This window comes from Stegodyphus dumicola, chromosome 5 (assembly GCF_044657685.1).
Source record: "Stegodyphus dumicola isolate Sdum_Otavi_A_Nest chromosome 5, ASM4465768v1".
Lineage (NCBI taxonomy): Eukaryota > Metazoa > Arthropoda > Arachnida > Araneae > Eresidae > Stegodyphus > Stegodyphus dumicola.
In genome coordinates, this window is record NC_140772.1 from 205,891,104 (window position 1) to 205,917,386 (window position 26,283).

At 31.6% G+C, this 26,283-nt stretch overlaps 1 protein-coding gene across 2 annotated transcripts in view; it reads right to left on the reverse strand.

Moving 5' to 3' along the window:
• dgt6 (dim gamma-tubulin 6) overlaps positions 1–26,283 on the reverse strand; it is a 77,584-nt gene that overhangs the window by 10,608 nt on the left and 40,693 nt on the right. For both annotated transcript variants that reach the window (XM_035373491.2, XM_035373490.2), the window contains exons 9-14: positions 22,445–22,491; positions 22,248–22,303; positions 18,695–18,770; positions 11,194–11,281; positions 6,911–7,022; positions 5,145–5,229 (exon numbers count right to left, since the gene is read on the reverse strand). In XM_035373491.2, the coding sequence (XP_035229382.2) occupies positions 5,145–5,229; positions 6,911–7,022; positions 11,194–11,281; positions 18,695–18,770; positions 22,248–22,303; positions 22,445–22,491 (464 nt within the window). The remainder of the gene's footprint in view (positions 1–5,144; positions 5,230–6,910; positions 7,023–11,193; positions 11,282–18,694; positions 18,771–22,247; positions 22,304–22,444; positions 22,492–26,283) is intronic.

Here is a 26,283-nt window from a genome sequence, read left to right on the forward strand (position 1 = left end):
ACAAAAATGGAAATTTATCAATAAAAAAACGAATCTTTTCAAAAGATGAATTTTCAATTTATTTCAAATTTGCCACTTCAGCATTTACAAGAACTTTGTAGCCGAATTTGAAAAAAAATCATCCACTTTCTTTGACGTTGTCGAAGCCGAAGCATTAACTTCATGCTTTTTAGACTTAACATGCTTCACAATGTCGCTTCTTCCACCGTGACTTATTATGAAGTCACACACGCACACGTTACAAAATGCATAGTTATTTCCTTTGAAGGATTCTTTAATTGTTGGAAATTCGGCTTTGTAGGCAGGCCGAAAATATTGAGAATACGGTTTTTTTGAACTCATTCCGTAACAACGACGTATTAAGAAAATTCGAAGCACAGGCAAACAAAAAAAAAAAAAAAAAGAATGCGACAATCCACACTCGCTGAATAATTCCCTTGCTGCAGAAGTGAACGAGAAAAAATAATCTGCCGCCCACAAAGAAAAGAGTGGGAGAAACAAGTTCAGCGCATTGGGTTGGCTGGTTAAGCGGCGAGTTGGGAGAAACCGCAGGTTACTGGATTCGAAAGTAGTCGATAGTTGGCGGTAAAACACGATGCAATTGGCAAAAAACGCTGAATTGGCGAAAAATTCTAAAATTTCGACAAAATCACTAAAAACACTTGAAACAGGAAAAAAATGGATTACGATCGTAAAATCGTAAAGACGAATTTTTGTAAAAATTAGAAAAAATTTGTAAAAGTTGGCAGGTATGCACGTGGTAAAAAAGGAGCAATCAGGTGCAGTCACTAAAAATTAATAGCGGCAGAAGTAGCGATGAACGCTTGCTAATAGGGAAATAATGTTTTGCTAAAAAATACTTATTTCTGAATTAACATTATAGCGAGAAATCTGCGTGCTGAAAAAGACAGCAATCAGCTGAATTTAGTTAAAAAAAGATAAGAAAAACAAGATAACTGCAACTAGAGTACTTGTTCGTTCAAGAAATTCAGTTCAAGAAAATCAGCGGCAAAAATTATAATTCCAAGTCCATGAAATAGCAAAATTTGTTCTGATAATCATTTTTTAGTTTTGCATACTCATTTAGCTTTAATGAAAATGAATGTCTGACTATATCAAACTGCTACAGCAAATTAGATATGATTAAAAGATTTGCTATTTTTTTCTTTTGAAACAGGTAAAAACTAAAAACGTTAATTATAAATTAAATTTGATAGCCTTTTAAATACTCCAGTTCATTGAAGAGTATGTTAAATTTGTATTTCCCTTTATAGATATATCTTCTTGGCTAACATATATTTGTAAGCACATGAAATATATTTTTAGCAGCCCGTTTAACTTCAATCGGAACGCCACTTTAAAAGATAATGATTTTTGTAAAAAATGTACTAGAAGCTGAAGAACAAACTCTGGTGAATTTTTCAGACGATAGCACACTGAAATAGGACCAAAAAACTTAAGTTTTAAGAATTGATTTACTTGATGATGTATATAAGCCAAAATATGCATGCGACTCACGTGCAATCCTAGCTTAGTGGTAAAGCTGATGGCAACGATGTTCATTTTTTGGAGTCGTGAGTTCGAATCCCATACACTTTTTGCACCCTGTCTGCAACTTTCTTACCTTTTTATTCCAATTTGATCTATATTCGTGTTTTATAATTTATTTCTATTATCATATGCATTAAATATATTGTTTTATTTATGCTCTTATTTATTTAAATTTTTCCCGCAAAAAAGTTTTAAAATTATATAATACTAATTTAAAGCATATCCTGCACATATATATTTGAATTTAACAAACATTCTCTATTCGTAAAAAGCAAATTTAAAGTGAATTAAATTTAAATGAAATTTAATGCAAACAAAGAAATGATTAATTATTGCTGCGAACTAATCTACAATATCATTTAAATTCTGAGAGCATATGTAAATCAAGTGCAAGTATCAAAATTCATGAATAAATATATAATTCCAAAAATTTATAAAAATGCATACGTGAATAATGGGATAGATTATTAATCCTAAAAAAATTACAAAAATTCATAAGTGAATAATAGGATAGATTAGTAATCCTAAAAAATTATAAAAATGCATAAATGAATAATAGGATAGATTTAATCCCAAAAAATTTATAAAAATGCATAATGCATAAGTGAATAATAGGATAAATAAATTTTTGGAATTATATATTTATTCACAGATTTTGATACTTGCACTTGATTTACATATGCTCTCAGAATTTAAATGATATTGTATATTAGTTCGCAGTTAAATTTCATTTAAATTTAATTAACTTTTAATTTGCTTTTTACGAATAGAAAATGTTTGTTAAATTCAAATTTCATTCCTTGCAGCAATGGCGCAAGAGAATTATTTAAATTTAATTTATTTTGAAACCCTGCAGATATATATGTATATTTTTTCGTTTCACTTTTATGTGAATGTATATACATACGCTCAGACTTTGGGATGTTTACAACTCTAAACTTTCATTCCAATTAATATGAGACAGTATTAATGCTCTAAACATTTTTTTAACAAAAAAATTACTATAATAATTGCTTTTAAATTCAGTCCTCTCCAGCAGAAGTGCAGGAATTAATTAATTAAATATTTCCATTTTTTTTACCTAATGTGTGTATATATAAAGAGAAAAATCTTATTTTTATAACTTCTTTTATAAAAAGAGATATGAATTAAAAATGTTTAAATTAAAAATAATATTTTATGGATTATGCATAAAATATAACTGCCCATAGTGCATTTTAAAGCAAACGAGATTTCTAATAAATTATCCAGCTATGACCCTGAAGTCAGCGGTATACAAGCATAGCAAATTTTGCGTAAATATTGTGAACCTTTCTTTAATGTTGCTCTATACTTTTAAAGTACCAACTATTTTTTAATCCCTTTAACTTTTTTATTTTATTTATTTATTTGTTTACTTTTTCACTAACAGTACATTTTAGTTTTAATAATATATATATATTATTTATATATATTATTAATATTTAAGGCTTCTAGAAACACAGATTTTTTTAAAAAATTTACTTCAGCTTCTATGGAATTAGTGATGTTCATAATATGCATTATAACCTTACTTATCTAAAAATTGCTAGCGTACTTTACTTTCGCAGTTCATAAGCAGAAATAAAAATTTCCAATAACATGGAATTTAGTAAACAAAACTTTTTTGCGTTTTACGTCAGGATCCATATCAAATCCAAAACAAACAATACTCGCTTAAGCGGGAAAAATTCAGATGTTCAGCGTCGTAACTCGTGAACTGCTTATTTGGCGCCAAAATATTACAGTGACACCTAGCGGCGGAAAATGAAAATATTTTATGGATACACAGCAGTGGAAACGCTTGTACGGATGCCGTAGGCGTGTCTTCAATTGACGCAACGTGTTCGTACGCAGTAGTGGTAATGAGCCTTTAGAATATATTAGCTTATAATTTAAAAGTGATTAATAATTTTCAATTTCAAAAAAGAGGCATGAGAATTAAAAAAAAAAATTGGTGCAAGATTTTTAATTTCAAACAGAGGCTCAGAGAGACAGATTGAGAATTCAAAGCTTACTGTATTAAAAAAAATAATAAAAATAAAAATAAAAACCATTTCTCATATAGCCTAAATACTGCTTTAATGATAAAATTTTAATTAATTTCAAATTTGCATAAATAGAACTTTTTATCTGGCAGACATCACCTGCTACTACTGCTGTTATCTTGCACAACTTTCCTAACTTTTTATGGACAGTTTTGTTCTATGTTTTGCCTATTTATGAGACTAATATTTCCATCATTCCACAAATTATGAACTTAAATTTTTTTTAGAAAAGGCCCAGTTAATTGATAGCTAACTGTATATTTTGCAATTATTTTAATCAGATTTTCATAATTTAAAATACTGTTACGAAATATACAAGTGCGGTAAGATGGCTTCCCCATAAAGTAGTTTTAGGGTTGCCATAAAATGGCAAAGGAAGGCAGCGTTGCCACATTTGGTGGGAAATCGCCCATTTGGCGACAAAATTGGCAATATACTGTAAACGGATGGAGAACCTTCTGGAACGAATTCTTACCGGTTTAGTCCAGAATGTTCTCGAACACAGGCCGAAAGTTATATAAACCCTGCTGGTCCACAGTCGGTGAGTGTGTGCCTCGTCTAGCAAGCGGATAGTCAGTCATTGAGTGAGTGTCTCGAAGTCTAACGCCGAGTTAGTCGTTGAGCGCATCGAAGAGTCTCTTAGTGTATCATGGTTAGTGCATCGTCGAGAGAGCGTGTTGAGCTCCGGGAATGACTGGACCGAAGAGGCGGGAGCCGTGCTCTGTGTGTCGTCGAGAGTTGTAACGTGGAGAGTCTTGATAGTACGTGGAGTTCCGAGAACGACCGAGCAGAGTCGGAGCTGTACTCTGGTACTTTGCAGTTAAGCTGTCTCCACCGTTATTGCCTGACAGTGTGAAGGCTATGTCGCTGATTGTTCCAGCGTGCTTATCATAGATCTTCGATGACTGTAAAAGTGTTTTGGAGCTATCCTGATTAATATTGGTAAATAAAGTGTGTTTCGATATTCCATCAAGTGTTGTCATCGTTATCCACTCCAAATCTGCATGAAACCATGAAGAAAATAACGTAACAAGTGATGTCAGAAAAGAAAAACGCAACAATACTTTTATTCACTTGTTTTTCAATGTTAATTTGCAGGAAAAAACTGGGATGCTACGCTTGAACACAATGCTTTGAATATATATGTATGAAAATATAGGATAAATGTTAAAAAATTATAAATAAATAGTTTTTCATCTTTACCCCATAAAAAAATTCAGGATATGATCCTTTATTAAATTACGTTTAATTTAATTGCTATTCATACTTATTATTAATACAATTCTCTAATATTGTTATTCAGCCAACTCATTTCATGCATCATACAGCAATATAGGAATATAAAAAATGGCTCAATGATACTGTTATAACCAAACTGCTCTATTATCAGTTATTTATCATTCTTGGTTGAATTACATTCTCGCCTTTCTAAAATAACAAGCTGTCAACACATTTTTTAATATACAAAAAAAAAAAAAAAACTTAGTAGAATTGATTCAAAACAGAACATAAATTCAGTACTCCTACCTGCTTTGCAATGGTTCATTCAGCTGTCCACATTGCACTGTTAAATAACTGTCACCAAAACCTGAATCTGCAGACTGCAAACTTTCTAAAAATATAATGACAAATATATACTACAATATAAAATAGAAAAACCTCTCAAACATTTAAATTATTCAAAAAAATCACTACTGAGCAACTTTTTTCATTAAAACAAAACTTCCATTGGATGAAAGTTCACTGGAATTTCAGAAGGAACTTATGAATTATGAGGTGTCAGATATTGTTTAATGATGTAATAAAAGTAATTTGATTATTAAATACTTACTTTTACATACATTTCATGGTAAGCAATTTAAAATGATTAATTCACCTGATTTTTACACAGAGTATTTTTTGTTATATGGAGATTTGAGGATATCATTAGAACAAAAATTTTTTAAACAACATCTAAAATGATGAAGATTTAAACACATATTCTTATTTTTTCCTACAATTGTTAATGTGTTTTTTATTTTGATATTCTAGGGTGTTAATAATTCCTATAGAAATAAAAATTATTATTATTATTTTTTAAAGATTACGCATGTTATGTAGCAGTGAGAAAATTTAGGAACAAGAAATCTGAAGTTACTCAAAATTCACCTATACAGGAAAATTCATATAATTACACACACACGCTTTATAACAAATATATATATATATATATATATACGGAATGTATCAACGGGTCATTGCCAAATTTAAAGTGCTGGTATGACATACCATGACAAAGATTTACATAGGAACTCATGTCCGAAAAAGCAAACAGCAACTGTTAGAGGGAAATGTTTGCAAGCGTAGAGAGAAAGAAAGAAAGCATGTCAAAAGAGGTGGTGATATGCTTTTTATTAAAGAACATAGTTAAATCATAGAAGATATCAAAATTCCTTCCATTCACCACAATGCATGCTTCACAATGTCAATGCATGGATTCAGAGACCCATTCAAAGTAGGCATGTGTTTCACCGCTTCCAAGATCCTAGCAAAGAAATCCATGTTCAATGTTATGGTTGTCTCATACACCATGGACTTTATGTATCCCCACAGGCAGAAATCCAGGAAAGTCAGATCGGGAGATAGCAGTGGCCATGCGACTGGTCTGCCACTGCCGATCCAGTAATCAGGATTTGTCTTATTGAGGTATTCCCGCACAGTGCTGCTAAAATGTGCAGGCCCTCCATCATGCTAAAATCAGATGTTTCGGCATGTAGCCGCTGGAACATCAACTCTGAGATCCGGCAATACTATTTCCACAAAATGCTTCTAAAGAACTGAGTTAGTAAACAGATAATAAAACAAATTCAAAATTTGGGCTTCCAAGTGCCCATGTGCGGTTGGAGGATTCAAAATTTGATGGCACTAGGTACTGCTGTTTTTCACAATGTGAGAAACATTCATGCAGATTCTTCATTATTTAGTTTCTTTGAATATAATACATGGCGATAATATTTGGTGGCAACAGTTTGAAAAGTGAACCACCACAGATGGGTCTAACAGCCCTTTTGAGCTAATAAAGATCCTTTTACACTACATTTCATAACTAACAACCCTAAAATAAACTAAAAAGACGATAAGCATTTACCTTTACATTAAGTGATTACCGCATATGAATTTCCTTAATTTACTGCTGATTATTTAGTAAAATTTTATAGTATCAAAATGTGATTATATTTTTTTGATTATTCAAATGGATTATCCCTCACTATAAAAACAAATAAAAACATTATATGGATATAAGCTTTTCTTACCTTCACAAAGTGATTTGAGCAATGTAGCAGACTCATTCAAACTCATTTTATGTGTTGCACTTTCTGGATCAAAAGATATTGCAGATGATGATGGGAATTCTTTACTTAAAATCTGTTATATAAAGAATATTACTTGGAAAAATAATTGAAAATAAAGCAAAATTACAATTATCACAACAGACAAATTAATTTATAATAAAATCACAAAATGAATCATCCTGCAATATATGTATGCCTGGATTACGGCTGATTTGATTAAAGGAAAGAACACTGAGGCAATTACCTTAATGCCAACTCAATTTTCACTTAAATAATTATAAGAAATTATCACATTCTCTCGTGCATGTTTTTATATAGAATGAAACAATTGATAAATCTTTATCATCTTCTGCATTCAGCTGAATGTATCTAGTATCCTTTCCCAGTTGCCCTTTAAGTTTGGAAGAACCTAATGAAATATGTTTTCCTCATGGCATAAGTGGTTAGCATGCCAAGCTAGGAACTGACTCAAATGTCAAGGAGGGCACAGTTAATATTTTTTTGTCCCTCACATTAATAAGCCTCAAATCTCTACAGTATAGTTAGAGATGACAGATGAGGGGTCTTGCCCATTCTTTCCCTATCATCAACCACCTAAGCTGAAAAGCATCAAAACAGAACATAATAGAAAATTCAATTACAAGGTTTATGCCGCTAGATAAGAGAACTCTATAGATTAATCAATGTGCTAAGGAATTTGTTAAAAAAAGTGTAACTGTTATTTCAATGTGCTAAGTCATTTGTTAAAAACTGTGTTTTAACTTCTATTAAGTAGAGAAAAGTTTTATTTAATAGCAGCAGAATAGCACACTTTCTAATAAAATAAAAATTTAATTTCACCAAAGTTAAATAAACCCAAAATAATCAGATAAATTATCATGAATTCATGGTAGCATGGTTCATATAAGCATGTGAAGAAATCTAAAAACTAATATGTTAATTTTAGAATACATTTAATCATCAATTTAAACAAAATATTTGTTCCATGGATGTGTCCCCACATATACCTTTTTATTTAATTTCTGCCTTGATCAGTATGGTAATTGGTCATCAGTATCAGCTGCCATATCATTGGACTGAGTTGAAATTCCATTGCAGCATAGATACACTTAAATGTTATTTGAGTCACCTTGAAAGGCAGGTGACAGAAGAAACAGGAGACCTCAAATACATTCTCTTGGCATGGGACTGGTCTTCTTATGAGCGATATGTCTGACCATGATGGATTCAGAGACTTGATCCAGGTTAAGTTCAGATCAGGATGATAAGTAATAGCAGTATCTTTTATACTACTGGGAATTTTATAGAATAAAGTTTCTACAGCATGTAAGTTATATTTTCTACTTCCCCCCATGTGTAATTTTTGTTTTATTGCATTTCTAATTAAGTTTCATAAAACTTCTTTAAATGAAATCTTTTCGAATCTGAGTAAAGAAAAGGTTGAATGCATTGGGAAGGACAGGAAAATAAGAAGCACATTTGTATCACAAAAACATTTAACTTCATCAACAATACTGATGAAAGTTTGGGGGGGGCACTGTCATTTCCAGCACTATGTTACAATATATATACTGCTATGACTGTACCTCTTTTGTTAGCTGCTTTTGGATTTGGATTTTGTTTTGCTGCGGATACTTCTACTGTAGACAACATAACTTGACTTTTCTCAAACTAAAGTATGCATCAAATGTTTAAATGCATTTCTGGTAACATTAAAATTTTAGTAATTTTTGTCTTTGATGTGAAGGTGATGTATAGTTTTGGGTTAGTCAATATTTAGCTATATGAAATCTCTCTAGGCACAGTTTTATGTTGCTTTATCACACTTTTGTTCTCGACATGATAATTACAGGACTTAAGAATGTAACTTTGTAACTGAATAAAAAATAATGTCTAAAAATAAAATTAGAAAAAGTATTGCCCCTCCCCCCAAAAAAGTAATGTGAACAACTTATATAATAAAAATTTTTTTAGTAAAACAAACAAATAAATATTGAGCTTTATTGGTAAATTTTAGTTTCTTTAAAGTCATTAATGCTTCATTATTTCATAAACAATTATTACAGCTATTTTATATTTTTAATTTTACAATTTCCATATAGTATCTTACAAGATTTAAATGATGATAAAAAAATCTGAAATCGCTTATATCCCGATAATCATGATGATGATAAAATCTATTAATCAGAAGGTTTTCGGACATCACAAGTAAAAAGCAAAATTTTCTGAACGGGAATATAAGAAGAAATGTTAAATGAAGCTAATATAACTGAAGACTTACATTGTGATGAAAAAGCCTTAATCATCTATCAACAGAATGGCGATTATCTGTAATATCTTTCTAAAAGAATATTTTCAGTTTCTACATGTCATCTTACTAGTTTAAACTGACAATCTAAAATCTGGAAATTTCCGAAATCTGGAATCACTGAAATTCCAATGATTTCAGATCTCAGATTTTGTATTGTATCAACTGCTTCTTAAACAGAAGCCTCCCTTCTGAAGACTAGAAGTTTAGTGACATTACAAACTGTTGGCTATCTTAGCGGGATGCGACATGTAAAAGGTTAACATGCAAGACAATTTTCATATACATATATATACACCCAAACATTTATAAACAACAACAACAACAACAAAAAAAAAAGTAGCACGTAAATTGATGGTTGAATGTGCATTACATATTACACCGTTTTCATGTTTTTAACAATGCAGCAGTAGGGAAAGCTTTATGACTTTCAATGCCTTTTTCCTTAATGTTTATTTAAAGTAAAAATCTATGCTTCACATTGTTGGCATTTACGGTTAATGGTCCATTGGGGGGGGGGACTTTTAATTTTTAATCATTTCAAATCTGTCATCAAATGTACTATACTATATATCTGAAATACACTGTGTTTCAAAAAGAATATATGCATTACAAAGTGTTATTTTATCCAAACTATTGATCACTGTGCTCAGCTCCGGGCGAAATGAATACATAGTCCAGTTTATATTAATAGGCACTAGATGTCAGTTGTCTTCTGTTTTGCGTGGTAACCGTTACATGTTTAAAATGGCTACTCCGCAGCAGAAATCATTTTGTGTTCTCGAGTTTGTGAAGTGCAATTCCATGTTTACAGTGCAAAGCTGTTTCAAGTTGAGGTACCAAAGTGATCCTCTAAATGGGTGGAACATTCACAGATGGTATTGACTGTTTGTAAATACAGGATGTGTATGTAAAGGAAAGAGTCCTGGCCTTCTTTGTATTCCCGACGAAAATGTTGCATGAATTCAAACTGCCTACCAACATAGTCCTTCAAAATCAACTCATCGTGCCAGTTGGGAGTTAAAACTGCCTACAACAACAGTTTGGCATGTTTTGAGACGTCGGTTGGTTATGAAGCCATAGAAGTTACATTTGTTACAGGCTCTGCGTCCTGATGACAAACGCAAACAAGTGGCATTTCGTAATGAGATTATTGATGCTATTGACAACGATAACACTTTCACACAACACATCGTGTTCAGTGATAAAGCAACTTTTCATGTTAGTGGTCATGTAAACAAACACAATGTTCGAATTTGGGGCCTACAGAACCCACATGCAGCCATTGAACATGTACAAGATTCTCCCAAAATCAACGTGTTTTGTGGGATATCCCGACCATCTGTTTATGACCCATTCTTCTTTGATGGAAACACGGTTAACAGTCAGCAGTATCTCGCTATGTTACAAAACCGGTTATTTATGAGGCTGCACGAAGACAACTTCATTTTTCAACAAGACGGAGCATTCCCTCACTGGTGTTGCTAAGTGCCTGATTATCTGATTGAAACTCTACCGAACCGTTGGACTCTTCGTCAAAGAGCTGGCGACTTAGCATGTCTCAGCTGCCCTCCAAGGTCATCGGATTTGACACCCTGTGACTTCTTCCTGTGGGGTTTCATTAAAGACAAAGTTTATGTACCACCACTCCCACAGAACCTGGAAGAGGTGAAGAACTGGATCCGAACTGTCACAGTATCAGTGATGACGGACATGCTCGTCCGAGTATGGGAGGAATTTGAGTATCGATGTGATAATTGTTCGTGTCGCTGATGGAGGACATACTGAACATCTGTAATCTGAACTTGAGAGGTTTGTACATATGTATGCAAAGTTTCATATTTGTATGTCATACAGTTTAATAAATATATGCATTCGAAATATGTATATTCTTTTTGAAACACTCTGTAGTTTAAAGCTTTATAAATATACTTACTTCAGAAATGTCACTTGTAAATAAATTATCTTCAAGTTCTTTTATACTGTTCTTAATGCCTGGTATAATTTCACAAACAAATGTTTTTCTGAAATAGAAGGTTTTGTTTATATGTACCCAGATATACTATACACATTATTTTTATAGTACAAACAGTACATATATAAAATACAGAATCTTTAAAGAAAACTTCTGACTCATTTTCATTTATACATTCTTGCAAATCTAAATATAACCCGAGTCCATTATGACAGTGGTCTCAAGCTCAAATTGCATGATCTTAAACCAGCTGATGTGCCACAACACTTTTTAACAAAATTTAAGAACATTTTTAGCAAAATAATAACAAACAAAGTAACTAAATTTTAAATTTCCCTTATTTATCAAAAAGTACATAAACATTGATGCAAAGAGAAAAATTTTAATTTATATCTATTTTCTACCTGAAGTTTAAAAGACTAATACCTGCTACATATTTCTGCTGGTTAAACTTTGGAATTCATATGTATTGACAGCTAAATATTAAATCTTAGACTGGCATTTATTTTATGTAATTCCAGTTGTTGAATTAACATCACTATATAACCATCTTTTAAACACCAGAATACTGAATTATTATCAGCTGTTAGCTGACAAACTAAATTTGTTCATTGTAAAAAAGTGGGAAATTCTTCTACCTTACCCTAGTCACTAGTGGCATGGTGTACAGGGAGAAAGATAAAACCCCAACCTATTCATTCTATCTTTTCCCCTTCCTCATGCTGATAAGCTCAGTCCATATCTAAAAAATTCAGGGACCAGAAGTTGAGACCACTGCATTTTGACACTGCAAAAGCACAATGACAAATTTTCTGTTTCATTTTTAATTAGACAATTTAAATTGACAGTTGAAAATAATTTTATCCAATTAATAGTATAAAATCAGTTATTAGTTAGTATTCTAAGGTATCTTGAGATAAAAGCTGTAAGCAGGGATAACATTCTTCCCTTCTTTTACACCTTAAAGGGAATTTTCAAAAGTGTTTATTTATTTATTTGAAGATCTGACATCCTAGCATATTGCCATTTTACTTGGGAGAAATGTCTGTTTCAAGCTTCATATGCAAACAATTCAGTGCAAAAAGTGCACAGTCATGTCTTGGATAGTTTTTTTATTTATTAAGTAAGTGCACAAAATTAATGTTGTACTGGTATTAATTTATGATGGAATAATATAGTACTTTTTCCCCTTTACCATCTGCCACAACTATTATGAACAGCTTGTTTTAAATATATAATTTTATGTTCTACATTTTGAACTGTTGAGAGATTAACTATCTAACTAGTAGTCTTTTTGTGATCACTTAAGAGATGCTTCAGGTATTAAACTGAAATCTGCATCTGAAGAATAAATTGCAATTTTTAAAATACTTTTTTAAAACTTCCTGAAACTTTATAAACTGTTCCAAGCATTAGACTGTAAACCAAAACTATATTTTTGGGAAGGAAGGATCACCATACTCAGATGCTAAAGAATTTAATAATGCAAAAGGAAAATAAAGTAAGTTAATTTGATTGTTTAGCTGATTCATTTTGCTTTTCTTTTATGAATTTACTATTACTGAGAATTCATTAGAAAGCAATGACCTGTTGAAGAGAATGAAATTTCTTCCCACTAATACCTCATCAAATATCATGAAATTAAGTACATTAATACTCTGGTTTACACTCTTAGTGCATGAAAAAAGGAGTGCTAAGCAAATCAAACATAAAATAGAGTCAATTACCTTTTTTAATGCAAAAACAATCATTTAAACTATCAGGTGAAGTTTTAAATAAATAAATAAAAATAAAGAACACAAATACAATATGGTTAAAAACAATATAGTCAAAAGTCGTTAATCCGGACTCGGCGATTTCGGATTATCAATTTTTCTGGATTGTAGATCATCAGTTTAAATCTGGTAAGATGGCATGCAGAAATTATAAAATAAAAAATATGAAACCGTAATTTATGAAATAAAGAACAATTAAGATCTAAAGACTATCAAAATTTAAAAAAAAAAAAAAAAAAAAAAAAAAAAAAAAAAAAAAAAAGAAGAAGAAGAAGAAGAAGCTTAATATTTATTTGTTTACTTTATTAAACATTTCTTTCAATGTAAGTTGTTTAAAGTTGCTTCGTTTTTTATTTGATAATACATTCTCTTTAATTCTATAAACAGACATAATTTCTTGTTCAGTTACAAAGTTCCACTGTTCAAGTCCTATAATTGCTGTGTCGAGAATACCGACTAATTTGTCAATCGAAATTTTTTCGTTTTCAATAATCTCTGTTACTTTCTTCACTATTGGAAGCGAATTATATTGACGAGGAATTTGATTTAAATCATATCAAAGACGGAGTACATCGAGATGAAATACTAAATTTAGTAAGGAATTATAAGCCAAATAAAATAAAAACATCTGCCCTGAAGATAAGAATAGTGCTGACAGATCAACTTCCAATTCATTGCGCGCCGCGGCGTTAAAGATACACGAAGTTTAGATAAACAAACGTTAAAGTTTAGATAAACAAAAGATATACCTTTATCCATTTTTTGCAGCAATTCCACTTGTTTAATGGACTTCGAAACATACTTTCGCTTTGTAGATCCTTTACATATTAGTAAATATATATCAGAAATTCTATTTGACATAATCGAAAGTTCAAGCTTATTTTTATAAAATTGCTCTAACAGTCTGCAAAAAAATAATTCGAAGATTAAGGAACAATGCAATCTGCAACATTAACTGAATTAGATAATTTTAGCTTAGCTTATACCGTCCGTTATACATTAAACGCGCATTCGTAAACGTATTTTGCGCACACGCATATTCGCAGCCGAAAAGGTCTTACGCGCATGCCTCAATGTGACACATGCGCAGAAAGTTCGTAGCTTTGAGGTCCGGATTATAGATCATTACAGATTATGGATGTCCGAATTAACGACTTTTGACTGTATTTAACTGTGAAATACATAGTTCAAAAATAAATATTAATTTTATTAATTATTATGCATATGTACATAATTCATTCCTGTTTACATATATGTACTTTAAAAAACAAACAAACAAACAAAAGGGGATTCTTAGTTTATTACATATATATAATATATAGAAAACTAAGTTTTTTTTTTTAAACAAAGAAAATATCTAAAACTTTTTTTTTTTTTTTTTGTTGTTGCCTTTCTTTATAACAATGAATGGAGTTTAAAATTCCACTTCTTGCCTTTGAACTGCATATTTTCTAAAGCATTTTCAATACATATACATTATCTGCCAAATCATTCAGTTCTGCATTTGATAAGCTATCTCCATGAGATTTCAGCAAATTTTCAATGTCCTCTTCATGAACTTTGTTTATTTCTGCTTCATGAGCCAAAGCATCAATTGTAGTTATGATTTCATTTCACTTCATAGTTTCTTTAACATTTTCACAGATTTCTGCCCAAAGGCATTTCCAAACTTTATTCACTTAGCAACCTGCCAACCTCTAAAGATAAAAATTCAGAAGATTTCTCCAAAATTCAGAAGAACACGAAGAATTAATATCATGCTTTGATATTAAAAAAATAACAATTTATACAAATAGAAAAAAGAAAATTGTACTTACATTAGTAAATCTCAATTAAGTAGTAACTAAAAAATTTATTAGGAAACAAAACCAGAACTTAATGTTACACAAAAAAATTATTGCAATGAATTTAGAGTGCATTTTTTGGTTTTAGCCAAAAATTCTTTGGAAAATTTCCTGTCATAACAATTAGTTTCCTCATAAAATTTAGCAATTAAAATGTTTTCTAGAGTTTTTGGTGAAGTTGAAGAACGAAACATAGTTTTGTTTTTCTTCACAATGCTGAAGACTCTCTCGCACTCAGCATTACTGTGTGGAATTACGAGAATAGCACATAAAACTCTTGCTAGTCTATCATATTTTGGTATTCCATCAGCTCTTTTTATTCTTTTTAAGGTACCAACGAGGACATCAAGTCTATCTTCTCCAGAACTGGCAAAGTCTTCAAACTGTGCAGCAGAAAATTGGTTCTGTAGTTCATCTAAAGCATCATTATGGCATTCATTTTCTTTAATTGTTAACAAAAATGGAAATTTATCAATAAAAAAACGAATCTTTTCAAAAGATGAATTTTCAATTTATTTCAAATTTGCCACTTTAGCATTTAAAAGAACTTCGTAGCCGAATTTGAAAAAAAATCATCCACTTTCTTTGACGTTGTCGAAGCCGAAGCATTAACTTCATGCTTTTTAGACTTAACATGCTTAACAATGTCGCTTCTTCCACCGTGACTTATTATGAAGTCACACACAGACGTTGCAAAATGCATAGTTATTTCCTTTGAAGGATTCTTTAATTGTTGAAATTCGGCTTTGTAGGCAGGCTGAAAATATTGAGAATACGGTTTTTTTGAACTCATTTCGTAACAATGACGTATTAAGAAAATTCGTAGCACGTGCAAACAAACAAACAAAAAAAGCAACAATCCACGTTCGCTGAGTCCGAGCTGAGTAATTCCCTTGCTGCTGAAGCAAACGTGAAAAAAATAATCTGCCGCCCACAAAGAAAAGAGTGGGAGAAACAAGTTCAGTGCATTGGATTGGCTGGTTAAGCGGCGAGTTGGGAGAAACCGCAGGTTACTGGATTCAAAGTAGTCGGTAGTTGGCGGTAAAACACGATGCAATTGGCAAAAATTGCTGAATTGGCGAAAAGTTCTAAAATTTCGAGAAAAATCACCAAAAACACTTGAAAAAGGAAAAAAATCGTAAAAAATGGATTACGATCGTAAAATCGTAAAGACAAACGCATTTTCGCAAAAATTATGAAAAATTCGTAAAAGTTGGCAGGTATGAATTAGTTAAGTCACTTCCAAGTTTCAAGCATATTTTAAATTTTACAAAACATAAACAGTATTATAATTTTTCCAAAACTGCAGTTATGATTAATAGTTACGATTACAGTTATAATTAGTAGTTATGATTACAGTTATGATTAGTAGTTATGATTACAGTTTATGCTACAATTATGATTTCATTTCTCTCCATAGTTTCACCAACATTTTCACAGATTTCTGGTCAAAGGTACTTCCAAACTTTATTCACTCAGTTATGTCACTTCCAAGTTTCAAGCATGTTTTAAATTTTACAAAACATACACAGTATTATAATTTTTCAAAACTGCACTAAGTTTACTTAATTAAAATCAGTTTTGTAAATTAAATACTGAAACACTGTCACAATAGTATGCTTTAAAGATGGATTTCTCACTCTGACTGGGGCAAAAGTTGTTTACCTCTCACTAAATACAGCTTTATAAATAAAGTTGTATTTGGTGGAAGGTAAACAACTTTCTTTGGAATACAAGCATCCAAAGATTCTAAAACTTTAGGTGGCCAGAAGTGCTATCTATCAAAAGAGCTTTTCATTCAATGGTGTATTTATGGCAATAACCTTTACCAATGAATAAAATACATTCATAAACCAATCTTCAGAAACTTCTACAGCGACCCAAGACTTTTCTGTTTGATTGCCAAATCATGGGACATATTAATTTGTCCATTCCGATCAATAGCTATAGTATTTCAGAATGATATACAATCAAAAACTTGAATTTTAATACAACTTTCGTGTTACTTTTTAAAAGCAAGATGAGTCTGTCTTTTGATGCTTTAAATCCACGCACATTTTTCTTCTCAATGAATGTATATATGGGACGGCATCTTCTCTCAAAATAAACCAGCTTCATCCATTTTGAAAACAATTTATGATGAAAGGGTTTCATCAGTAATATATACATTTTAATTTATGAAATTCTTCCACGGCTTTATTATTAGTGCTAGCTGCCTCGCCAGTAATCCTCCAAGTTCATTTTTTGAAAGAATCAAACAATCCTCGACTAGCCACAAAAGATTTAGTTGTGCTACTCATTTCTTCTTGTATAAAATTAAAACTCCTTTTTGCTGTTGCCCTAATTATGGCTTGACTTAAGGGAATCCCATGTAGTGTTTCGTGATCAATCCAAATACTAAGCCATTTTTTTCATCTCTTCAAAAACTGAGTTTTTACATTTCATCACTTTTTTTGCTAACATACTTGATGATGTTATAGCAGAAGATTTGATTTTTTCTGAATTTTGAAAAACTGTTCATACAGTAGATGATACTAACCTTAAAGAACACGCAATGCCAACTTGTAGTTGCCCCATCTTTGAATCGACATTATCACTTCCAATGAAACAGCTTTTCTCTTATTAGAAAAATAAATCTCAATTAATGTGACTAAGAAAAATTTTTCTTTATTTTTTATAAAACTAAAAGGACAAAAGATAATCCACAAATGATGAACTTATTATGTACAAAAACATATCTGCTAGATAAACTGTAAGAAAGAATATGATGAGTGGGGAGCGAGAGACCATATGACGGAAATTACTGTGCAATAGCACTTATTGTAACCAGCATAGTTCAACACTCCATTGCTCTTTCATAATACTTTTCATCCATGCATTGCACTCATGGCTTAATAGTGTGCAATTCATTGGAAAATAACAATCAATTTACAAAAAATATGAAATTTTGAATTTTCAAAAATTGAAAGAGCATTTTAATGAATCAGCATGAAATGGGGCAATGCAAACCAGAGTACTACTGCATTTATATTTACTAATAATGTATACTAAGATTAAGATGTTAAGACTGAGGTTTTTTTAAATTGCAGTACAAAGTCTGTAATCCGGAATAATCTATAATCCGGACCTCAAAGCCATAAATTTTTTTTGTATGCTTTATGCATGTGTGTAATGCGTTTACGCATGTGTGTCTAATGTTACGCGTGCGCGTTTAGCACAAAAAGCGAAGCAACTTAAACAACTTACATTGTTTAATAAAGTAAACAAATAAATATTAAGCTTTTTTTTGTTTAAATTTTGATACCAGATCATTATTGCTCTTTATTTCATAAATTATGGTTCCATATTTTTAATTGTATAATTTATGCATGCCATCTTAGCAGATTTAAATTAATGATCTATAATCCGGAAAAACCCTTAATCCGGAATTGCCGAAGTCACGACGAGTCCGGATTACGGACTTTGTACTGTATATCATTCAAAAGACATTAATATTAAATTACTAACCCCTTACCTTTGGATATATTTTAGAAAAATATGGCCAAAACAGATTTTTTTTAACACTGTTTCACTTCCAATAAGCTGCTTTACAGCTAATGGCACTAATCTTCTATATAAATGTGGAACAAGTATCATCATATATTGATAAAAATGGTACATTACATTGTAATAAGCATTTGATAAACGAGAATGAACTCATTTCAGGCTTCACAGAATAGAAATACTGATTTTACGCCTGTCCGAAGTAAGTTCGTTCATTTCCAATTTGATGCAATGGGTTACCTGAATTGTATTCAGGTGAAACTGATGATGAAGGTTTCAGCAAAGACTCAGATTACTTACACTAATTTATTTGTGTTTTCCTCTAAACCAGATGCACTTGGAACAGAAGAAAATTCATGAAGATGTGATAAATCCACTACAAAAAGAAAAACATATGGTAAATATGTATACATTTAAAATAATTTTTTTTAAATACTCTTTAATAATAATAGAAAATGCAAATAATTTATTATAATACATAGATGAAGGATCACAAGTTAGTAAATCTAAAGAAGATGGGCTCCCCAAATCTTACAGAAGAAAAACAAAAATGAAATCTATCAGAAATCAAACACTGTGCCAAAATCGAGATCAGAAAGAATCAAATAGTTTTGTATAACATCTATACTAAAGCCATTCACAAGTTTGGAAGGCTCTGTTTCAATGATATAAGCTATTACTTTGCAATAATTTTAACTGTGCCCAGAAAATTCCAAAATATACAGCATTTAAACTGCATTAATTTTTAAATGTTTGTTCCCATTTTCTTTGAAATTTTTATGATACGCTTTTATTAAATATCATAATGGATGCGTCTTTTCTTTTATTCCTTTAGGGTACTGCACATAAAAGGAAATTCTGAATGCAAAAAAAGTTATACATCACTTCAATATTTACAAAGGTTCAAAATGATCATCAATACTACAAAAACAGTTCACTGGGTTGAACTGAGTGATTATGGTACATTTTTTCTGTTAAGCTATTTTTCTGTTTAAGGAAAGAGTTCCTAAGGAAAGCTGGTTTATATTTATGCAACACAGAGGAAAAAAACAAGAAAATAGAGTGCAGCCAACTTGCTCAGTTTTCAGCAATAGAAACTGAGATGAATTACCAGTCTTTCGCAACTTAAGCCAATCAACCATCAGTGAACTTGAGATTATTCCTGTTGTTGAAACACATCTATCACAAAACAATAGACTGTATTACTAAATCATATTAATGCATACTATGCTTACTTGTCTATACATATGTATTATAAAAATTCTGCAGCTTGTTTATGCAATGCTTATATTTAATTGTTTTGAAGATACTATTATATCAAACCTCCCCCACTCCTTAATTTCATCTCTTAATCAGCAACTACATATGTCTTCTACACTGAACAAGAACGGCACGCAAGCCTTCCACATCTCTTCATTAAAAGAAGTGCTTATTACTCTGTCTTCTTCCAAGCAAGTGTATCTGTGCTGGGTACGTAGTCATCAAGGTAACAAGGTAACGGAAGGGGCGACTCTTTAGCTAAAGAAGTCCACAAGTCACCCTTCTATTGACTCAGAGATCCCACTCTCCATAGTCACTGCCAAATACAAGATCTGCACCTTCATGTCTACCTCGCAAGCTTGTTGGGATGACTCAGACACATGTCAACACACCTACTCTATCTTTCTGTGGTTCCTACCAACAGGTTCAAAATCTACAACAAGCTTTTAAAAATCACGGAAGACTTCCCACTTTGCCATCAAAACATCAAATGAGCCTGCAGCGAGTGCTTCAGCAGACATCTCACATTACATCCAAGACTGTCCACTCACTTCTCCCATCAGAGCTTTCTTTCCTCAGCTCCAGGAATTATGCAGCCTCAAAGATCTTCTTCAGGATTACTATGGATAGCAGAGCGTCAGATCTATCATAGAGTATGTCTATTCTAAGAGAAACGTAATCTTAACAGATAACCAGGTACAGGCACCTGATGAAATGTAAAAGTAGCAAGCCTCCATTCATGTATATATGTAAATATCTCTAAACTAACTAATCCTTTTTGCTAATTTTATACTAACATACCCAAAAAATTTTAAGTTAGAGCCCCCAACAAAAGTAATACACTAAAGTTAAATCTGTTTATCAATAATAAGGTTAAAAAAATAAACAATAAAAAAAGGTTGCTGGTGCAAAGATCAGAACAACATGACTGACCTGTAATGCCCATTGAGATTTGAAGCAGGTAGAATAATAATAATAAATAATAATATGTTTACTTGCATTTCCCAGAGAGTAGCTATTTTTCTGTTAATCAAACAATTTGTTAATGTGTGTTTTATTGTTAACAGCAATACCAATGATATTTATCTACCAGGAAGAAGTAATGACTTAATGAAAGATTTTCTGTCTAAATTTGCCTCATACAGTAAGACCCCGCTTAACATGGGGGGTACGTTCCATCAAAGTAGAGCGTAATGCGAAACAGCGCTAAACGAGGCTATCTTTACATGTAAATAATGGGGTTAGGGGAAGATGGCTAGGAAATTGGTTAGGTATTAAATTTAAAAAGTATGTTTTTTTAATAAAAATAAAACCAAACATTTATTTCTTAAAGCCCAAATTAATACCACATTATTATTTCTTGCAAAAATAAAAACAAAATATAAATAACAAAACAAATATTCTTAAAAAAAAAACAAATAAAATTCTAAGTCATATTTAGTTAGCCTTCTGCGTTTTCAGTGTTCTACCTTTTTGTGACAAAAGCATCTAATGTTGTTTGCCTTTTTCTTTTGCGTTGTTCTCTTAAAAGTTCTTCATAAACGGATAGAGCATCTCTAACACCACGCCTTACTTTTGAGCTCCTGTCAAAATTCAGATCATTTTCAATGAATTGATCCATTATTTCAGTTATGGTAGACAAACTCCTTTTTACAAACGCCATCGAAAGTTCTTTTTGCTCTTCTTCTGAATCACTGCTGTCAACATTTTCGTTTTCTTCTTGTTCAGTTAATTCCTTGAGCTCATCATTAGAAAGACTAGCCGCTGCTTCTTGAATTATTTCTTCGACATCTTCCACATTTACCCCTTCAAAATATGTCTGTACAATACCGCACCAAACAAGAAATACAAGTACACTCTTTCGGATATGTATTTGAAACCTATCGCTGCATAATATTTCGTGGAATCCCCGTATGCTGCGAGCGATTTCGTGGAATCCCCGGGTTGAAATAAAAGAGCGCTAAACCGAAACAGCGTTAAGCGGGGTCTTACTGTATTTACATTACACTTGAAAAAGACAACAAAGCTTCATGCATTCAGCCTGTACTGCTGCAGAATGGAAAAGGAAAACCATGAGTGTTTCACTGTGAGTGGATAATGCAGAATACTGAAATATTTTCTAATATGAAATTATATTTTTTATTTCAAAATATTGTTATCAGGACAATTCAAATTTTATTGAAAATCTTGCATTTCATAAGCTTAGTGAATACATAGTCCTGTCCAAATCAGTTCATAGCATACACAGTCTATCTCAGTAAAGGTGTTATTATTTACTATGCTGTACTTTTAAGAAATTTGGAATTAGATGACTTTCATCCAAATTATAGATGTTTGTTTCCAGTTACCACATATTCCTGTCATTTTAAACACACCCTCATCACAAAATTACTTACTTTAAATGCTGTTTTTTGTGCAAATGAATTTAGATATGCATATTGCAAATAAGATTGTGCACTACCACCTTTGTTTCTGACTTGAAAATTTTGTTTGATTTTAGCACAATATTTAAAATGAAGTTCAAATAAAATTTCTTCAAAAACTTTTATAGAATTCTATCCTAGAAACTCTTTGAATTAATATATATATTTACCTTTATTTAACATACAAGTGAAAAAATCCAGGTAAAGCGAAAACAGCTTTAAAAACCTGCAAATAAATAAAGTTTTATAATCATAACAAAAATACACATTTGTTTGAGAAGATCTGAATTCAGATTATAAACATCAAGATATTCCTTTAAATAAAATGTGTTAAACTAAAATGGGGGGAAAAAAAGTAAAGAAATACCTTTCAATGCAAAGCTTCCCATTTACATCTGAGCTCTGAAAATCACACTAGATTTAAAATAAATAAAGAAAAAAATTATAATGAGCTTTTAAGAAATGTATATACAGTAATAAATATTTAAAATAAATTAAAAAATATACCAATAGTTTACAAAAACCGCCCCCAACATGACTATAATAATCAATAAATATTAAAAAATACTTAACATAATTTCTTGGCATTCAGAGGTTTAACACATTCAATATACTGGCAGCTCTTTTACTAACATTATTGTAATAACTGAACATTTCGCATTCATTCATTTAGTTAATTAAAATGAAACATATGGAAAAGCTGGGTGAAAATTATGGCCAAATTACACAAGGCAAAATTCTACAGAAAGAAAAAATAATGATGATCCAATCAACTTCGGCTTACTGAAAACACTTGAGGATGTTCTTAAAAAAAAAAAAAAAAAAAAAAAAAAAAAAAAAAAAAAGCTTTTAGAAAACAAGATTATTGAATAGATTGAAAATGTTAATGCATTAATCATAGAATTAAGTTAGGATAATGTTATTTGAAGCATACCGAGTAGCAAAAGAAACACACAATGATGAAAATTCAATCAAAATTTATTGGCATGAAGTAATAAAAGCATTAAACACATCAATGAAATTTTCTAAAAAACTAAAAATGTAACATTAAAGAAATAATGAATATTTTATTTATTTATGTTTAAAAAAGAACCTAGAAAAAGAAAAAATAGATATTCAAATTTAACTGTAATGTGTTCATACAGTAGCAATATGTCCAATAAATATGAAAAGGAAAATATATCAAGATTCTTATCACTGCAGACATCTATGAGCTCAAATTTTTAGTTACTTAATTTTTCTATTTTGAAATAAATATTTTAGCTATCTAAATGCTATTTGCATATATGCACTGCATAATGCATTTCATTTAATTGTTATGGTAATTGCATATATTACTGAATGGGAAAAACACTAAGTATTTATTAATTCCCAGTTTGCTAAAATAGTTCATTCTTAAGAAATAATAAAATTTGTTGCAGATGAATGTTGTTTTTTTCTCTGTCAAAAGGGACCATTCTTCAAGGAAGTTTGTAGCTTATTTATTCTTAGCCAATGTCACAATTGGAAATGTTCTTTTATTGCTACTGAATAAGGAAGGCCCAATTTAGTTTTAATTAATGACTGCTAAACTATGAAACATTTGTTCTACTAAATTTTTCATTTCAAAAAGAGTATTTCCAAAAATTATGAATTTTTGACTTTTTGTCAATGCCTCTACAGTCCACAACAGATGCCATTCTCCATCAAGATCTTTATAGCTATTTTCTTCAACTGGATTAGAAAAATCCAAAAGGAAGTGACATTAGAATGTAAAAGATGTCTGATTTACACATTTTAGGATTCAACTTTGCTAAATTGTTTAATGGAGGATCTTCAAAATTTATTTGTCTCAGAACTTGATTAAGAACTCAACAAAATAAATGAATATTTTAACCTAGAATATCTTGCTTTTTTTCTGGTACTTCATTCTTTTCCACACGATATAGTACATTTTCTATATTTACAAGCTGAACATTGCCATCTGGATATTCAGTTTTTCAAAAAATATAATTTGTGGCAGATTAAAATTTTATAACATGTTTCATGATAATTTTCATTTTATTTCTTACTGATGAAATTAGATGACAAAGAAGTTATCTATTACTTTCGCAATCTAAATTTAGGTTTACTATATATGGTATGATAAATGTTAAGGGGGAACAATTAAAGGGTTTTGTTGCTGAAATAAAATCAATATGGCTTGTTACATAGTATCTCACATTACATTCAAAGTTCAGCATAAATTCATATCTCATGCTAATTTTATTGTCATTACTAGGAAGAAGAAAGTACTAGATTTGACGGTAAACATACTTTCTCTGCATTTCAGGAGCCCCAAGAAGACAATGTCTGCATTTAAATACGGTACACTAAGCTGATGCTCTATGGCAGACTATTGGTACTGTCACTGTGTGGTGGTGTATTTAATTATGGCAAAGCACACTAGGGCTATCTGCCTAAGGGGAGGGATGCCTTCATGGAGGACTTTCTAAGGGAAACTGGCTCGTATACAAGTTACACATGGGGAAAACCACGAAAACACCCATGCAGCCAACCCGTTCACGGGATTCGAACCTCGGACCGAACTACCAGTGTTCAGCGACTTTACCGCTTGGCCGTTGGTGGGCCTCTGTCACTGTGTGATACAACATTTTCAGAAGTGCTGAAGAGATGCTGCAGGTTTTTCCCGTCATCCACAGCAGACTGTTGCACTGCCAAGATAATTTACTTTTCAGGTGTGAAATTCCATTATGCAGAATTCCAACTGAATTAATCATCTAAAATATTGCCAAGATATTTTAACATTTTGCTATCTTCATTGAGTGCTCATTAATTTTGAAAACTGCAGATTTGATTAGTACTTTGAAATTTCCAGTTACTATGGCAACCATTTTTTCGTGTCGGAGCATAAGCTTATGCTGGGAGCACCTGTTTGCAGGATAGTCTAATGCTTGATTTTCCCTGGTTTCTAAGCTTCTTTTGGCATTCGCAGTTACTTACTTACTCGTGAGTATCTGATTACGAGTCATCTGCATATGCTCGTGTAGGTATATTCCAATTGAGAGAGTTTAGTACAATAAAACCCCGCTATGACATTACACACGGTCTGATCAAGACATGAGCTTTGTGGGTATCTTACGTCTGGGTCTCTTCTGAAGATGCCTCCATCTGTGGTGACTCAAGCCCCATTGATGTCAAGCAAGATCACTGCTGTGTACCCTTGCAAGAATGCTCTTTCTAGTTGCCTTAAGGTTGTATAGTGCATGATCCACTGAAAGTCTTTCTTTACAGCCAAACTGAAAGTGGTTTTGTCCAACAGTTCTGCATCGATCATTTTGCAGTCTTATATAAGTCTCTCAAGCAATTTACCTAAGGATGGCAAGAGACAGATTGGACTGTAGAAGAAGGGCAGTGTCTTTCAGTGACCTTATTTGAGAAATAGACTACTTCAGCACCCTTTAAGGGAGTTGGAAAATAATCCCATTTCTCAACAACAAATGAAGAAACAAATCACAAGTTTAAGAACTGCTCCAAACATTTCTGTTTATGATGGTGTATTGCCCAATCCATCTGGTCCTTCAACCTTTTTATCAGATTGGCCCCATCCGAGCGATAAAAAATATTTGCTAATAATTTGCCTATGTTAGATGTAATGAGTCTTGCTTGTTCCATAACTATTGCATTACAAGGAGTATCCATATCTACAATATCTCTTGGGAATGAAGCCTCAAGAATAATTCTCACTTTTGTGGCAAGTAATTGCATTCATTAAGGGCAGTGCCTCTGTAGATTGTGTTATTGGCCATTTTGAAGGCTATACCAAATTTCACTGTTGTATTAGTGCAAAAGGTCTCCCATACCTGTTTTACGTCTAGTATTGCAACCTCATACCTGGTACATTGCCTTTTGAGAAGTATGCAACAGTGCTCTTGTAATTTTTCATCACACCTGGCCTGATAGCAACACTGTATGCATTATGCTTTTTCTTGTGTTAAATTAAGTTCCTCTGTCTATAAGATAGGGAGATTTTTAATTAGAGCTTTTTTCAATTTGAAGCTGCATAGCAGATGTTACACTTTCAATACAAGCTACTGGAGCTTTATCAAGAGAGGCTGGAGTATGGCTAACAGTTATCTGTAGAGCGAGATTGTATTCTGCATCTTTTAAGGTTTAAGTGAAGCTTGGAATGCCTCCTCTCCCTTTTCATATTTAGTTGACAATTTT